At 39.5% G+C, this 15237-nt stretch overlaps 1 protein-coding gene across 2 annotated transcripts in view; it reads right to left on the bottom strand.

Moving 5' to 3' along the window:
* cacna2d2a (calcium channel, voltage-dependent, alpha 2/delta subunit 2a) overlaps nt 1-15237 on the bottom strand; it is a 169823-nt gene that overhangs the window by 5046 nt on the left and 149540 nt on the right. For both annotated transcript variants that reach the window (XM_039612357.1, XM_039612358.1), the window contains 21 exons: nt 14739-14813; nt 14575-14649; nt 14378-14449; nt 14148-14219; nt 13919-13980; nt 11759-11835; nt 8746-8806; nt 7984-8081; nt 5382-5472; nt 5222-5284; nt 4939-5042; nt 4740-4838; nt 4441-4532; nt 4305-4352; nt 4114-4185; nt 3870-4022; nt 3406-3458; nt 2329-2384; nt 1923-2046; nt 1511-1620; nt 1143-1225 (listed from right to left, as the gene is read on the bottom strand). In XM_039612357.1, the coding sequence (XP_039468291.1) occupies nt 1143-1225; nt 1511-1620; nt 1923-2046; nt 2329-2384; nt 3406-3458; nt 3870-4022; nt 4114-4185; nt 4305-4352; nt 4441-4532; nt 4740-4838; nt 4939-5042; nt 5222-5284; nt 5382-5472; nt 7984-8081; nt 8746-8806; nt 11759-11835; nt 13919-13980; nt 14148-14219; nt 14378-14449; nt 14575-14649; nt 14739-14813 (1740 nt within the window). The remainder of the gene's footprint in view (nt 1-1142; nt 1226-1510; nt 1621-1922; nt 2047-2328; nt 2385-3405; nt 3459-3869; nt 4023-4113; nt 4186-4304; nt 4353-4440; nt 4533-4739; nt 4839-4938; nt 5043-5221; nt 5285-5381; nt 5473-7983; nt 8082-8745; nt 8807-11758; nt 11836-13918; nt 13981-14147; nt 14220-14377; nt 14450-14574; nt 14650-14738; nt 14814-15237) is intronic.

Genomic DNA, 15237 nt, shown 5'->3' with positions numbered 1-15237 from the left:
TGTGTGTGTGTGCGCACGAATGCGTGTGGAATGAAAAAATCATTTAAAAACAGCATTTTATATTTACTCGGGTTAACTTTGTCTAATATTAAAATTTGTCTGATGATCTGAAATATGCAAGCGTGACAAATATACTAAACACTAAAAAGCCCAACATTACTATATTTTTTAATATAACTGTATAAATATGTATATTAAATATATAACATGTATCAAGCTAAATCTGCCAAATATATAGTGTATGCTTCAATTTAATAAACAGAGTGTAAAAAATGAAAACAGAGTGCAAATCTTCTTCCAATTTCTCCACAAACTAAATAACGGACCTTTCCAATTTTTTTTTTTTTTTTTTTTTGGCCAGTCAACTTTAAAATCTTTAGCCCCACCTTTAAAAAAAGTACTGAAATCGGCTAGGATCTCACTGAAATCTTGAGGTCATGACAGTTCTGGGACTGAAAAAAATAATCAGATAACTAACTTACAAAGTCTTAGACTCGGTTGGCACTTTTGTGTAATTTTCAGTCATCTCATGAAAAAACCTGCAACGTCACTGTAATGTTTGTCTGTTAATGTGAGATGTAAATCTTTAAAAGTGTACACACAATTTTTGTTAGTTTTGCCTCAGTACACTTAATGCAACAAATTTCACAAAATCCTTTGAATTAAAGCTAGAAGGCTGCACTTCAATCGCATCTTGATTGTTTGATTTTTGAAATCCACTGCTGTGGTGTACAGAGGCAAATCTACAAAAACTGGGTCTTTATCCAGCAAATAATGGACCTAACGGCATATAATTTCCAAGTCAATACTTGATCTCAGAATAGAAATAGGATATTTTTTAGTGTTACATAATGAAGCAACTGTTAAGTCCATGAAAAAAGGAAAGAGACATGGAATCTGCATTAGAAAATCAGTCTCTTAACACAGAGAATGCTCAAAACCCCAATATCAGCTGGAGCCAAGTGAACATAGCGATAGGATTTTGGATATTGATCTTAAAAAAAAATTAACTATGCTCTGGTGACAAATTTTAAACATAGTATATTTAACTAACAAGCACCAGGATTCAATGCTAAATAATGTTCTTGTTTTTCTTCAGAATAAGGGGGATATTCATGTGTTGTGTTATCTGAAAATCTTACAGCGATGTTACTGTCGAAGCAGGTGGAGGGTCCTTTTCGATAGCGCGCCTCAGGCGTTTCTTTACATGGATCCTCCTCCTTGACTGAAAATTGACTCCATTAAGGAAAATTAAACTCCTTTGAATTTCTTTCTCTTTCTTCTGTGCAATTTTTCATTATCCGCCTGAGCACCAATTCCTCATGCAGCCCTACACATGTAAATGACTGGCTATAATTCATGCCATCAATCTTAAAAATAACCTTAAAATGAATGTGAAACGTTCGCGTTTCCACAGGTATGGTGATGAGGAGAGAAAACCTACAGATGACAGAGTGTTTCTTCTCCTGTGCCAGCTGGTGTACAATGTGAAGAGAAAAAAAAAGGATACACTCCTTCTCCTCCTGGGATAGCTTCTCTATCTCGCAGGTGTTGCATGGCATCTTTTCTGCTACCACAAACAGCAAGTTGGTGTTGTTTATCCTCTTGGCATGAATCAGCCTGCAGAGAGAGACAGCTCTGTCAACAACCCCCCTCTGCTCGCTTACATCACAGACTCATTTGCTAATGGATGAGCGAGATTCATGAGACAGTCTTATAAGGCTCATTTAGCCAATGATATGACGATTTCATTAGAGCTGATATGGGTTAATCATCAGCAGAGTTTATTAACTCCAACAGAAAGATGAATCTGTCTCACTAACTGCGTCGCTGTCACACCGCGATTCTTCATGCTACTTGTCTAAGCATATGCATGTCTGATTATGTGTGAGTGTTAAGAGTACTATGTCACGCATACAGACCTGGAGCAGTTGCCACAGTCCTGCAGTATGTTGTAGGAACTGCTGAGATTACTAAAGAAGTACTGGGTCTGGATCATTACACAGCTTCTCTCTTTAGAGTCGATTCCTTCGGCATCCACCTCATCTGCATAAAAAAAAAACAAACAAACAAAAAAAAGCACAGGAAATGATTATCTCTTTAACTCATTTCTCAGATCTGATTTTCAGCTTAATGCCCAAGGATGTATGTCATGTGTAATTTTTTCACTATATTTGGACTTAAGGTTTATTTGCTGTTGACTTAAAGCTCCAAATAGATTTGATCAAAATCTACTTTTAGCACTTTTAAACCTTTTTCCAATATCGTATAAAAATCGTATCATATAAAACATCAATACAAAATGTTACATCCTGTTTTTTCACCCACCTGTGACAAACCAACTGTGGTATGCCAGTCCATATATGAACTGTTGGAATAAGGACCTGAGGAGACAGGATTTGTTTTTAATTCAACTTGTGGACAAAAAAACGGCTGCAATTTTGCATTTAATATAACATTGTGCAATGATTAAAATCATGAGTCAAAGCTTTTTTGTTAGCAGGACTACTGCACATGCAGCAGTCCAGGTAATGAGCATAGAACGCCATAAAATTTTACAAAACGAGTCACAATTACCTGACCACAGAAATAACTATGAAAATGATGGCAGTGCAATACAGGACAGTATAAAATGTGATTGAAATGCAGACTTTCAGCTTTAATTCAAGTAATTTAACAAAAATATGTGCAGTAACTGTTCAGGTATTATACACATTGTTTTACATAGTCTCCCATTTTGAGAGGCATAAACTAACATAATTTTAAATACAAGGACTATTTTAAATTCAGTCATTCAGGCTATTTTTAAGTGTGTGAAAAATACGCTCTGTTGGGCTGAGATCATTGAAGAACATACCATTTCTTTCCTGGAGAAATTCTTGTTTCTGCACTATGCTTCGGGTCATTATCCATTTTCACCCCACAGCGCTGTCTGATAAGTTGTGCAGCATTTAGCTGAATCTGAGATTGAGAGTGTAGCCGTGTACACGTCACAGCTCATCCTGCTGCTTTAGCAGCCACAACATCATGAAACACTACTAGCCCAGTTCCAGTGGCCGCCAAATATGTTCATGCCATAATACTGCCTTCACCATGTTTGACAGATGATGTGGCATGCTTTGTTTCCGAGATGAATCCAAGTTAATGTTTGTTTCATCTGTCAAACTCATGGTCTTTGGGTATTTAAAATAACAGTGAAGAGATGTAAAATATAAATTCAACACTTTGAATTAAATCCAAATATTATGTGAGCAGCGTTCACCTGGCCCGACTTTTTTCTTTTTTTTTGTATTAACAAATTATGGACCTTAATCTATGAAATAATGCTGGCTAATAACAACAAATATTATCAGTTTGTAATACGTAAAACACTTGCTGTATGTTACTATACACTAATAATCCTACCATGCAGCAGCTGATGTCCACCAAGCCAGGTTGGCAAAATCTGCAATAGTGGGCTACAGATACAGAGGGAAATAAAAAGTAAAATCAATATTTAAGTTCAAACACACACCCATTAGGATACATTCAGGCTGCTTTTGGAATCAAACTATTCCTGCCATTGACGCCATATCCACTCACACCTGTATGGAGAAAGTCTATAAAGTAAATGGAACCTTTTTTTCTTATCTGCCTCCACTTTAATATAAAAGTGATATCTCTCACTAGTTCACCCTGGAATCTGATATTAGTCCAATTAAACAAAAAATAATTCAGTAAGTCAGTAGCTGATCTGATTTTTGCACACAGACTTGCAGTGTGAATGCAGCTTTAGTTTCCCCGTATGTCCATGCATTGATTAAACTCATTTCTTCTACTCTGCCTCCTTCATTTCATTCACGGTATCTCTCTTTCAAGTGTTATCTTACCACGAACACTCCTCTGGGTGCAGCTCCAGCTTCGCTGTTGGGCATCCGTTCACAAACAGACTGGTAATCAAATGATTGTTTGCTGTTGTAGAAAGAATTGTTGTAGAGCGCGTACATCAAGTAGGGGTCAACATCACTGAAGAACATGCCCACCTGTGGGGGTAAAAAACACGAGGCCAAGCTCAGTGTAAAGCTAAGAGCGAGGCTACGATCGGCGGAAGAATGAATTCTTTATTAATAAAACCTTGTTCCAGTCGTCCTTCTGATTGGACATGATTAGGAATCCGCCGTCATCTATTAAATAACACAGCAGATCCTGCGGACAGACACAGAAATGCACTGCTAACTGGAAGTACAGAGATAAGCTGGGGAGTGCTCAGATTCAGAAGGTCCAGTTAAACTCGGGAGGATGTTAAAATTTGCATCAATCCTTACATCACTGTTGGCTTCACAGTCCATTTCACAGCCCCTGTTTGGTCCACACTGTCACAGACAAGGAAAAAAAACAGTGTTAGCCAAATAAAAACAGATTTATATATTACGTATATTATATTGATCGTATATATTTTACCGTATTTGAGCCTTGTCGGCTGTCTGTATGGTTGCTGGCAAGAATCTTAAACTTATCCGTCCAGGCTTCGAGGTCTAGCTTCACTCCGACAACTGAGAAAGCGACAAAGAAAGTTTAAAAGCGCACAGAAGAAAACGACAGGTGTGTAAAAAGAATAAATATATGCAGGGCAGAGACATGCCAACACAAAGTGACAAAATAACAAACTCAGACGTGTAATTATCTCGCTCTGAAAGCTTTTCTTTAACATCTATCATTATATCACAACAATTTGTTTCCTCTTTCAGAAGACTACCCACCTGCAGGTTTGATGGTCTTCCCTCCTATTGTCATCTCCAAAGCTGTGCTGACCAGAATACCTATGGTGTCATTTTCTGGGTTCAGCAGCTCGTCCCTGGCTACAAAAAAAGGAAAACGAGCCAAGAGAGAGGTTAGAAACAAACAGCCTTTTCTATTAGGAGGCGAGTTATATAACTCAAGACTAAGAGCATCATTCACCTGTTCGATAAGGCGCTCGGAAGATGTAACCCTTGTTGTCGAGGCTGCGGCGGTAATAGGTGGCATTAAACGGCTCAGGGTCTTCCTCCCAGGTTTCTGCAGCCCTAAGGTTTAAAACGAGAGATACCAGAGCTGTAATTGTCTCATGTATAAGCTGCCTGCTTTACCTGTCCCACATGTATTAACAGCATACCACTTCAAAAGAGAACAAAGAGAAAAATGTATCAGAACTACAAAGCAGCTGGAGTCCAGACACACGGGCCTTGATGATGAGTGCACTTACTTGTTTGGAAACACTCTTGTTATACCTCCATCTGTTGCAGCAAACACAGCCAGGAAGCCGTATCTAAATGTCAGGTGGAAGCAAAGACAGAAAGGGGCTTCAAATCAATATCCAAAAATCTTAAAATGCACTTCCCTCACTACTGGCTGGTCACACTCACGTGTTCAGATCTTTATTCTTCCACACTTTCTCGACCAACTGTCTGATGATGCCCGTGTCCAGAATGAGGTTGTGAAGGAGCAAATTGTCACCTAGCGTGATAAGAGAGATTAGAGAGTTTAATCCACATTAGGGGTGCTGCCATATAGTAGCTGATGATAGTCGTTAAATTCAAAAAATGAAATATAGAGATTGTGTTAACACCATGGTAGTAATCCAGGGCTGGTAACTGTCTGATTGACAGTGATGGTGTTTGAGGCGACACCGCATTAATAGCAGATGTCAGGTTTTCTGGATCTTTAGTTCAGCAGTTCTTCTACATTCAAAACCCGATGAAAAAGCGTATTTTATGGTTCTTGAAAAGAAGAAAAAACAACAACAATTTGGGCATATTTGACAGCTGCACTGAGGCGACACATGGTCTATATCAGATGCCCAATGTGGAATGTGTAGACCAAATCCCGATTTTAACTCTTTCCTCCTTGAAAGCCTACTAGGACTAACCCTTGAAGCTCTTTTCTGAACTGAGCGGTTTCTGTCATATTTCAGACCTGCTTATCGAAAACAAGACCAGGTTTGCATCAGACGTTAGTGATGGTGGTCTCTGCCTAAAACCCGGACACTATACTGACGGTCGTCAAACCACGTCTTTATTGATATATACTGAGTGTCAATGCTCATCATAAAGGGTACGATATTATGACAGCCCTAATCCGCAATCTGCAAGAAACAAGGAAAAAGGGATACTAAATAAAAAAACACACAATGACAGATATTATTTATTTGTTTGTTTTTTAAAAATAATTCTTTAACTTGAAGTCAGCATGTAGAACTCCCTGTTTATAATAATAATAATACTACTAATAATAATAATACATTTTATTTATAGGCGCCTTTCAGACCCTCAAGGTCACCTTACAGTAACACGTAAACAATACCATAAAAACATAAGAAAAATGTATATATAGCAAACACGGTAAGATAAAATTATATTGCTACAGATACTTAGAACTAAACTATGCATTGAGACTGCATGGTTATTTTGCCCCACATCACACATGGTATGGAACCATGATAGATCATGTATATAATTTTGCTAATTTGCTAATTTTTACTATTTTAATGAGACAAAGCTGTAGAAACATCTGATGTAAAATCTGTGCACACCTGGATGGGCGACAGGTTATAAATACAGTTTAACTCCTGCACACTGTCTCGCTTACTGCTGATATATTTGTTAAATTACAACGTTTCGGTCCATTTGAGCTTCGTCGTTTATTTAAGTAACATCTCATCATCCTCACATATACACACAGAGTAAATGGCCCATTCATTCCAGCGTCCAGTCCTAATGAACACCCTGGTCAGTTCATAATGAAAACAAGATAATCAAGGTGACAATGTTAATCTCCAGTGATGTTCAAAATGAGTTCAAAAGGCTTCGTATCTAAAGCAAAATAAACACACTTAATTACAAAAAATAATGACTTTATCAATCACGTTTCATTTATACTTAGCACAAACAGGAAGCACTCTGAGAGCGGAAACCAGATAAGGGTTAAAATCAGATACGGGTAGCATGACATTCGCTTACTTCGATTACACAAACATTATGTATGAGTAGGTAATGGCTAATAGGCACAACTGGGCAGCTCATTCTCTTTCTCCTTACAACACTTGCAGCACATTTTGTGGTACATTTGAAAGGAAGGCAGGTCAGAGTGAGGTCAGAGGTCAAACATAAGATGATTTGGATGCAAACTGAAATGTGATATATAATTCCCTATTTGCCTATATGCCATCAATACAAACAACCACAGGAAGAAACAAATATTTAAATAGCTCTATATATTGTTATTATCACTTTAGCCTTTTTGACCTTGAACACCAGGTCAAAGATCAAATGTGACATATTTTTAATTGTGGTACTTTTTATATGTCGATAATGGACACCACACCTGTAAGAAGGCTTTCGGTCAAAAAATCATTAAGTCGACTTTGAAGACTTTAGTGGATGTAAACAGAATTATACTGGATTTTTAACGTGCCCGCACTCTACACCGCTACAAACTTCTATCAGAATTAATTCAAAACTTTTCCGGCCGTCGTGTTTACAGACACAAACACTGCCAAAATCACAACCTCCTTGGCAAACAAAACAAAACAACCTAACAATTTTCTTAGACTACCGAGCTGCTGTGGTTATTACTAAATATTTCTCACCGAAAGCTCAATACTGCATTTGTTACGTACTATTTACGGCTGTGAATTAATACACATTTTCATTATTGGAGGATTTGTGACAGCAGGATAATGCATGTGGGATTATCTCGAAATAAACTGTGCTCGTCACAAGAAAGAAACATGTCATCAGGTGCAGAAGTGAGGCTTGCTGATGCTTTTTAACTGTATCTAGGCAACAGGCAATAGGTTACATCAGATTCTGGCTACAAAGAAAATACCTGTTAGTTGGATCACTGCTGTTTATTTTGCCTTTTTATGGGATATGTTTTTAGAATATCACTAGACGAGCTCGTGGTGAATTATTTAATGTAGAACAAACTGCGACTTTACTGTGTGGGTGAAAAGAAAATGAAACTCACATTGTTTGGAGTCTGGTGTCACCTTCTCCATTAGAGCAATGAAGTTGAGCAGGAACTCAGTGTTGTTGTTGGCCAGTTCCAGATCATTGCAGTACTCCCTGAGGAGCAGACGCAGTGTTTTAATTCAAAGAAAAGGCAAAAATAGAGCTCGTTACTCTTATTCTGCCTCACTTGCTCCTCACAGATGGACACACAATGGAGATGGAAGATGCACGATCCCATACACACATTACTTGATGCTATTGTGTGCCTCATGCGCATGGCAAAGCTTCAGTGTGCTATAGTGGTGTCAGTCAAAACAAAACGTGGACTTGTACTGCAATACAGAGCATATTATAGGCTGTATGCACATGCAGATGATATTTTTTTGCCCAATGGCTTCACTAATCCTTACAATACATTGTGCAAATGCATTAATAATGCTTAATTTGTGTAAAACATGCAGCACCACAGTAGCAGCAGGCAAGAAGGGTTGATGTGTCTTCAGTGATCTCGTGTAATGAGTGTAACTTGGGGAATATAATTTATGAATAAAATATGAAAAGAAATCAAAACCAGATGAATTTTATTCCTCATAAATATAATTTCTGTCAAAGGAACGTTTAACTATGAGTAAACACACCACTCAAAATGTAAAACCAAACCATACAAGAAAATTTGAAATACGAGGTGGAACGAAAACAGGATGCAAAAACTGGATGCAAAGACGGCACCGAAAACCGATGACCATTAACGACAGGCAGCAATCACAGACAAGGCTACCTGGGAGCAATGAATACATGTCCTTCAGACTCAAAAGTGTTTGGCAGCAGTGACTCAAAATCTGCAACAGAAAGGGGAAGATTATCCAGGAAGAGCAGTGGGCAGAGCACTGGGGAGTTGTGGGTAAACAGCAGCTGTTCTTCAGAGGTGCGGGGACGCAGAAGGGAGTTTACCATAGCAACACTGAGGTATCATGGGAACACTAGCGTTAGCCAATATGGTGCCTAAAAAGGAACCTGACTCTCAATGGAAGACCGTTTTACTTTCAGAAGCACTCACACTTTTGGTTTCTGGTTTGTTAGTTTGCCGGCAAACATTTTCTGATTGTGTCGGGTTTCAATCTAACATATTTGGGATGTCGGAGAACTGACTTGACTTGTCAGGAAGCGAGTTCTCAGACAGGTTATCCACGGTGAGTGCTTTTAGATCAGGCAGGCATCAACATGGCCAACTATTGCAGGGGGAGGTGGGTGAAGGTCCTGATGGAAGTGGTCACCCCTCAGACTGGCAGGAGAGAGGACTCGGAGAGACACATAATCAGAGGAAATGCATTGCATTGTGAAGGGCATGTCAAAAGGGCAACTTCAGTGAATCTATCACAGACAAAACAGAACACAAATATCAACCAGCAGGTGAGTCTGCGATGAATCCGACATGTCATTTTCTCATTAAGTCGTGACCTGCAACTGTGTCCAGAAGAGGAATTAAATATTCATTTGAAGAGTTAAAATAGAGTGCCCAGGTAGTTTTCCGCCCACAATGCCATGCACATCCGGGGTCAGGTTTATTGAGGAAGCGTTGGGCCGTGCCCCTGGCAGTCTGAGGGGTGAGGAGGGAGGGAGACAAGCTGATGGAGATAGGGGGTACAGAGGGACGACATAGAAGTGAGGTGCCATGCCGAGTGGCACCCTGACACCTGACAACATGGGAGGACCTGAGAGGGCAGGACACAGCTCAGACTGTAGGTCTGCAGTCTGCAAGCTGCAATGCTCCCAGCCATGAGATACTGCTGCAGCTAACAAACAGTGTATTTATATATAGATGCCTTCATGACTTCAACATATCCCTATTATACTGTAAAAAAATGCCATCGCTATCGATAGCTGATATATTATTATAGCTAGTAACTTGCACAGACTTACACTGAATAATTACAGATCTTTTAGTAGGGCTCGATGTGCCCAAATAACAGTAGATATTCCACAAAATGTATACATATTTTTTTAATTAATTAAATATCTATCAATACGTCAGTCTTAGTGTTAGATGCTTATAGTGTTAAGACGTTTATAAACTACACTGTAAGAAAAAGACGGAAAGAGAAGAAGAAGAGAGCCAAAGAGAAATGGAGAAGGTGAGGAAGAGAAAAATGGGGGAAAGAGAGAAATGTAGTCAAAGCAAATGAAGTAGAAGAGAGAGGCAGAGGAAAGAAGGTAGACAACGTGTTTGGAGCTATCTACAAAAGGAAAAGGACTGAGGTGCAGGGAGCAAAAGACAAGTTTTAACAGAAAACATGAATATCTGTCTGTTTGTTTAATTATTTATTTATTTCTGATTCTGGAGCAGTGGATATGAGAGAAGGTGGTCGAGGTTGGGGACTGGAGGAGCCACTGTGAGAGATGTGGGATCTGAGCTGCAGCAAGAGAGTGAGAAGGAAGAGGAGGAAGGAGGGATTAGAGGAGAAAGTGGAGGAGAAAAAAAGAGGGAAAGGGGAGGAAATCCTGAAGGCAAGACGGGCAGGAACAGAGGCAAGCAGGCTAGGATGGGTGAGGGAAGGGAGGGAGGGGGTCAGCGGGAGGAGGTTTAGGATGAGAGGTGTAGGAAAGGGGAGGAAGCGGTAGGGAGTAGGAAGTAGAGGTAGGGAACGTGGACCAATATGGAGTATACTTGCCCTTGGTGTATGACACTGTGTGGATCCATCAGAGAAGGAGTGAGCAAGAAAAGAAACAGGGGATCGGGTGGGAAGGGAGGATCACAGACAATATTTTATTCAATTACTGTTTGAATAAAAATATTGTTTTCTTGAAAAAAAAAAAACCAATTAAAGTCAAACAAGACAAGAGAGAAAAAAGAAATGAAGAGCAAACATCTTATTTGCAAGAGCAAACGAGGAAACGGAAACCAACGGAAGAAAGGAAAAACAAAACAAAACATGACAATCTAGGAAAAGAAAAAAAACAGTAATTATGAGAGATAACCATGGGGAAAAAATCAAATGCACCAGGAAAAGAGGGAAGTAATGGGGTCTGGACAAAGAAAGAATGAGAGAGACAACACGTGTCCCCATTCAGACCCACAAAAAACCCAAACTCCCACAGTTGACAAGCCAGTATCCCAGGCCATGTGGGAGTTTATCAGTCGAATGATTCCAAAGCTGAGAAACATCTCACACAGTTTAACAAAAAAATCAAATCAAATCAAAAATAACACACATAACACAAGGAAAAGTTCCCAAAATTATTTAAAAAATCATCATAAGGAGTGAAAAGCATGCATGTTTTCACAGTTTTCCATCACATCAAATACTTTGAACACAGATGCTTCAGAATCATTACTTGGTGGAAGAAGAGGCGAGAGCATTTGGCAAAAAAAATAATAGCACAAAGGTCACCATTATTTTCACCTGAGTAACACAGTAAAACCACAGCTTTCACCTTTCTGTCAGTTCAGTTGTTTTTTTTCTTCAGCCAGTGTGAAGAAAAAACATCACCGTTTTTACAGCACAGCATGAAGACAGGAGGGAACGGGGGCAGAAGAGGAGTCGGGGGGACTCAGGAATGATCCTGCCTATCAGAGAGCATAGATAGAGCGAAGACAAGGAGTGAAGGAGGGGGAGGGGGGGGGACTGGGCAGGTGCCTCCGCTCGGACACTCTCTATGATGATGTTGAAGACCCGGGACAGAGGACTGAACCAGAGCGTAAAGGTCATATTGGGCAGAGAGCAGAGAGGCAAGAGAGACAGAGTAGTAGAGACAGAGAGTGAAGGATGTTGGGTATACCCAAGAGTACTTACACTGCACCTGGAGGATCTGGTCACTTAGATTGGCCTTGATGTGGTTCTCACTATATGTAGGCAGTACCAACCCTAGACTGAGGTGACAAGATCCAGAAAAACAGGAACATTTAATCCAAGATTATGTTAGAAGTCACAAATACACAAAATACAGGCCGATATGTTTTTTACTGCACGCCTGGTTTGCTTTTCCTTATTTTCTGTTCTCAAAAAAATCAAGTCTGTGCATATGCAAGAAATACTGATATAAGATTTTTAAGGCTGATACAAGTATTTGGTGATTTAAAGTTCCAATATTCTGATATACTGGCCGATATTTTTCTTTTAAGACACACAAAATCTAAAAAATAAATTTTCCTAGCATCTTTTACCTGCATCTAGTTATTTAATGATCAGCATTTATAGCTAATATTGATGATAATATCGACCTGCCAATAAATTGGTAAGGCTCTAATGCTCAAACAGACAGCTCTTTGTACTGTCAAATACACAACTCTAGGTTTGAGTAAAACAGCGCCATCTGCTGTGTTCAACCCTTCTGTTAGAGAGGGGTAGCCAATCGAAAGAAAGGAGCGGAAAGAGCTGAAATGACTTGTTTCAGACAGTGGATGGGGCTGTTAAAGGTAAATAAGGATTAACTTTGAATCATCCAAAGCTACTTTGTGTACTCCATGATTAAAAATATAGAGTTGGAAACCAGCATCATAATCAAATTCACATATTGGCTGGAAATTGTGAATTTACTGTATTTCTTGAGTCAAACTGAGGCAGCTAATGGGAGTTTTGACACTATAGACTGTTGGCAATGATAACAATTACCATTAAACCTGTGGCCAACTTTCTTAGGGGAAATCACTAGTTTAGCTGATGAAGATCCACTACATTCACCAGCCAGTTGCTTTCTTTGTTTATTGTTTATTTAAATTCCCCTTAATCTATAAAAAAGATGGAACAATCCTTCCTGGGCTCCACACAAATAATAATTACATTATAATATAAAATCTCACATAATCAAATAAGATAATAAAATCCAAGACATAAAAAAGAAAAACAATAAATAAAGAACAATTAAACTAATAATAATCATACCACCAAGTACCCCTGCATTGTATGAAATGCTAATGACACAAGAAATACAGGAAGCATTTGTCTGCTGAGTGGCTCTGAGCAGTTTGTGTACAATCAGTTCATCAAAGCTTTTTCTCCGGGAAACAGCTGCCATCTGAAGCTACAAATGACGCAGGTAAACGCAGTAAGAGTGACCCTAAACAATAAAGATGGAAAAAATAGAAAACACCTCATAGAGCCTGATTTTTATCCAATACTAGTGAGGCCACTGTGAAAGTACCGTCACTTTTACCCTGCAATACATCATCATCAAGACATCACAGGTCATAAATTGTACAAACAGTCATCGCCGAAAGCAGAATTTAAACGGGACAGAGATGTCCCATTTCTTGATCTTTGTTGCCACGCAAGCCTAAAATAGAAGTCTTCACAGATATAATAGGAAGAGATTAAAAATCAAGTTGTGACAATATCTGTGGCTCACAACAGAAAAAAATTCTATGAGCCTTGAACTGCACAATGTAGGATACACTACTGTGCAGAGCTTTGAATGTCGGGTTATTTGAGTTTCACACAGATTCTTAAATACACTGGAATATCCGTTTGAGTTGGATATTAATAGGACTGTGCAGCGAAAGCCTCATATGCACTCTGCCAGGACTAGGCACGCAGCCAGCAGATGTAATAAAAAACACAAATCAGGCATTTGTAGGACTACCGAATGTCATAAACTGTAATTTGCAGAGTGTTGCCTAGAGGAAATGTCATTATGATGCAACTTCAAATGTTCAACCGAGTTTTGAGATGAGTAAACTAAGCAGTTAATTTACGCTACTCCTGAGAAATGTTAGAAAAGATAGAAAAAGAAGTGGCTTTTTAATTTTTAGTCAAATTCATTAGCGAGCTGCCATTAATGCAGGGAAGCTACTGTTCACAAACATTCATAGGTAGAAGCTGTCAAGCAGATAGCTGAGGCTTGTGACTCAACACTCGTGAATTTAAAGTGTAAAATCTGGACTTCACTCACAGGTTCAAGTTGTGCCATCTTTTTCTCTGACGGTCAGGTGATGCATGTTTGCATTTCCAACCTACCTGTAATCTGTCCCCTCCACAGGGGTCCACGTGTACGTCCGCACAGCCTCGTCAATGTACCTCTGTTGGCAACCACAAAAAGACAGCGATAGGTAACCTTCACACCTCCTCCCATAATCGGAGAGAAACAACAGACACTAAACAAACTGAGCGCTTCAAATTCATTACAACACCATTCAGGAAGGTGCTACTTTGGATCATGATTGAGTTTCATATATTGATGACTTGCCTCATCAACTGATTTAATGAGCGTCTTGATTTTCCTTTGCCCTGATTTGCCATCAATCATCTGTCGGCGGATCTGAAAGGCAAGCGAAACACAGAGGCTGTGGCGTGAGTGTGCATAGTGAAGGACAAAAATGGTTGAAAACAAGTGACAGTTAAAAGGTTAAATGTAACACAAATTGCATGAAACACAGGTGGTGACAGTCAGGGTATTGCAGGGGAATAGTTCTGCACCTCCTCTTTGTTGCTGTCTTGCAGTTCTGCATCCAAAAAGTCCAGAGTGACGGGCTCCCTGAAGTTAATGATCTGCACACAGAGAGAAAGCAGTGGAAGATGGACAAAGAGGGTGAACGTCAGTCAGCAGGAATAATGTCCAAAATTTAACAATGACAACTCTTTAGACGCACAGAAGTGTTAATAACTGGGTTTACCTTAGGCCGAAGGTTGGGATGCAGCAGTACATAACCATTTGGATCGATGGCAAAGGTATAGCCATTAGCTCCAAGCTGCACAGCACAAAAGGGAATGGTGAAATTATTCAAAAACCACACATATCTGAAAGTAACACAAGAGACATCTTCAGCGACATGCTCACTCTGTATGTAGGTGTCTTCTTTTTGATTTCGTTGATTGCAATGTCTACTCCCATGACTCCAAGGATGAGCTGGTTCTGTATGCAGAAGACATAAAGCAATTATAAGCATTTTATCCACAGCCCCTGCTAGCATCAGAGAATCACACAGGGCTGGTAGCTGTGCCGTGAGCGTGCTAAGAACATCTCTATGCCATCTCTGACTTATCACTTTGTGCGCAATCTGATTAGCACATATTTTCACAGTCTATCTTAAACTGAGTCGGTTTGCCGCTTTAAGCCTTTGTGATAAGCTCAGAGTAAATACTTTGGTCACGGATACTGAAAGCTGGATGCATCTATGGATGTTAGTAGATAGTACAGATGAGTTGCTGTGATGTCTGTCGTCACCTCAGGGGGGAGGTGTTGCATAGAAGAGCAGCTGGGCGGACACCGTTACAAATGATTGATGATGGTCAACAACAAGAAATAAAACCTAAATCCTTCTGCTCCTCCAACTTGT

This window comes from Oreochromis aureus, linkage group 5 (assembly GCF_013358895.1).
Source record: "Oreochromis aureus strain Israel breed Guangdong linkage group 5, ZZ_aureus, whole genome shotgun sequence".
NCBI lineage: Eukaryota > Metazoa > Chordata > Actinopteri > Cichliformes > Cichlidae > Oreochromis > Oreochromis aureus.
Note: the sequence above shows the minus strand (reverse complement) of the source record. Positions and strands in the feature narration are given on the sequence as shown.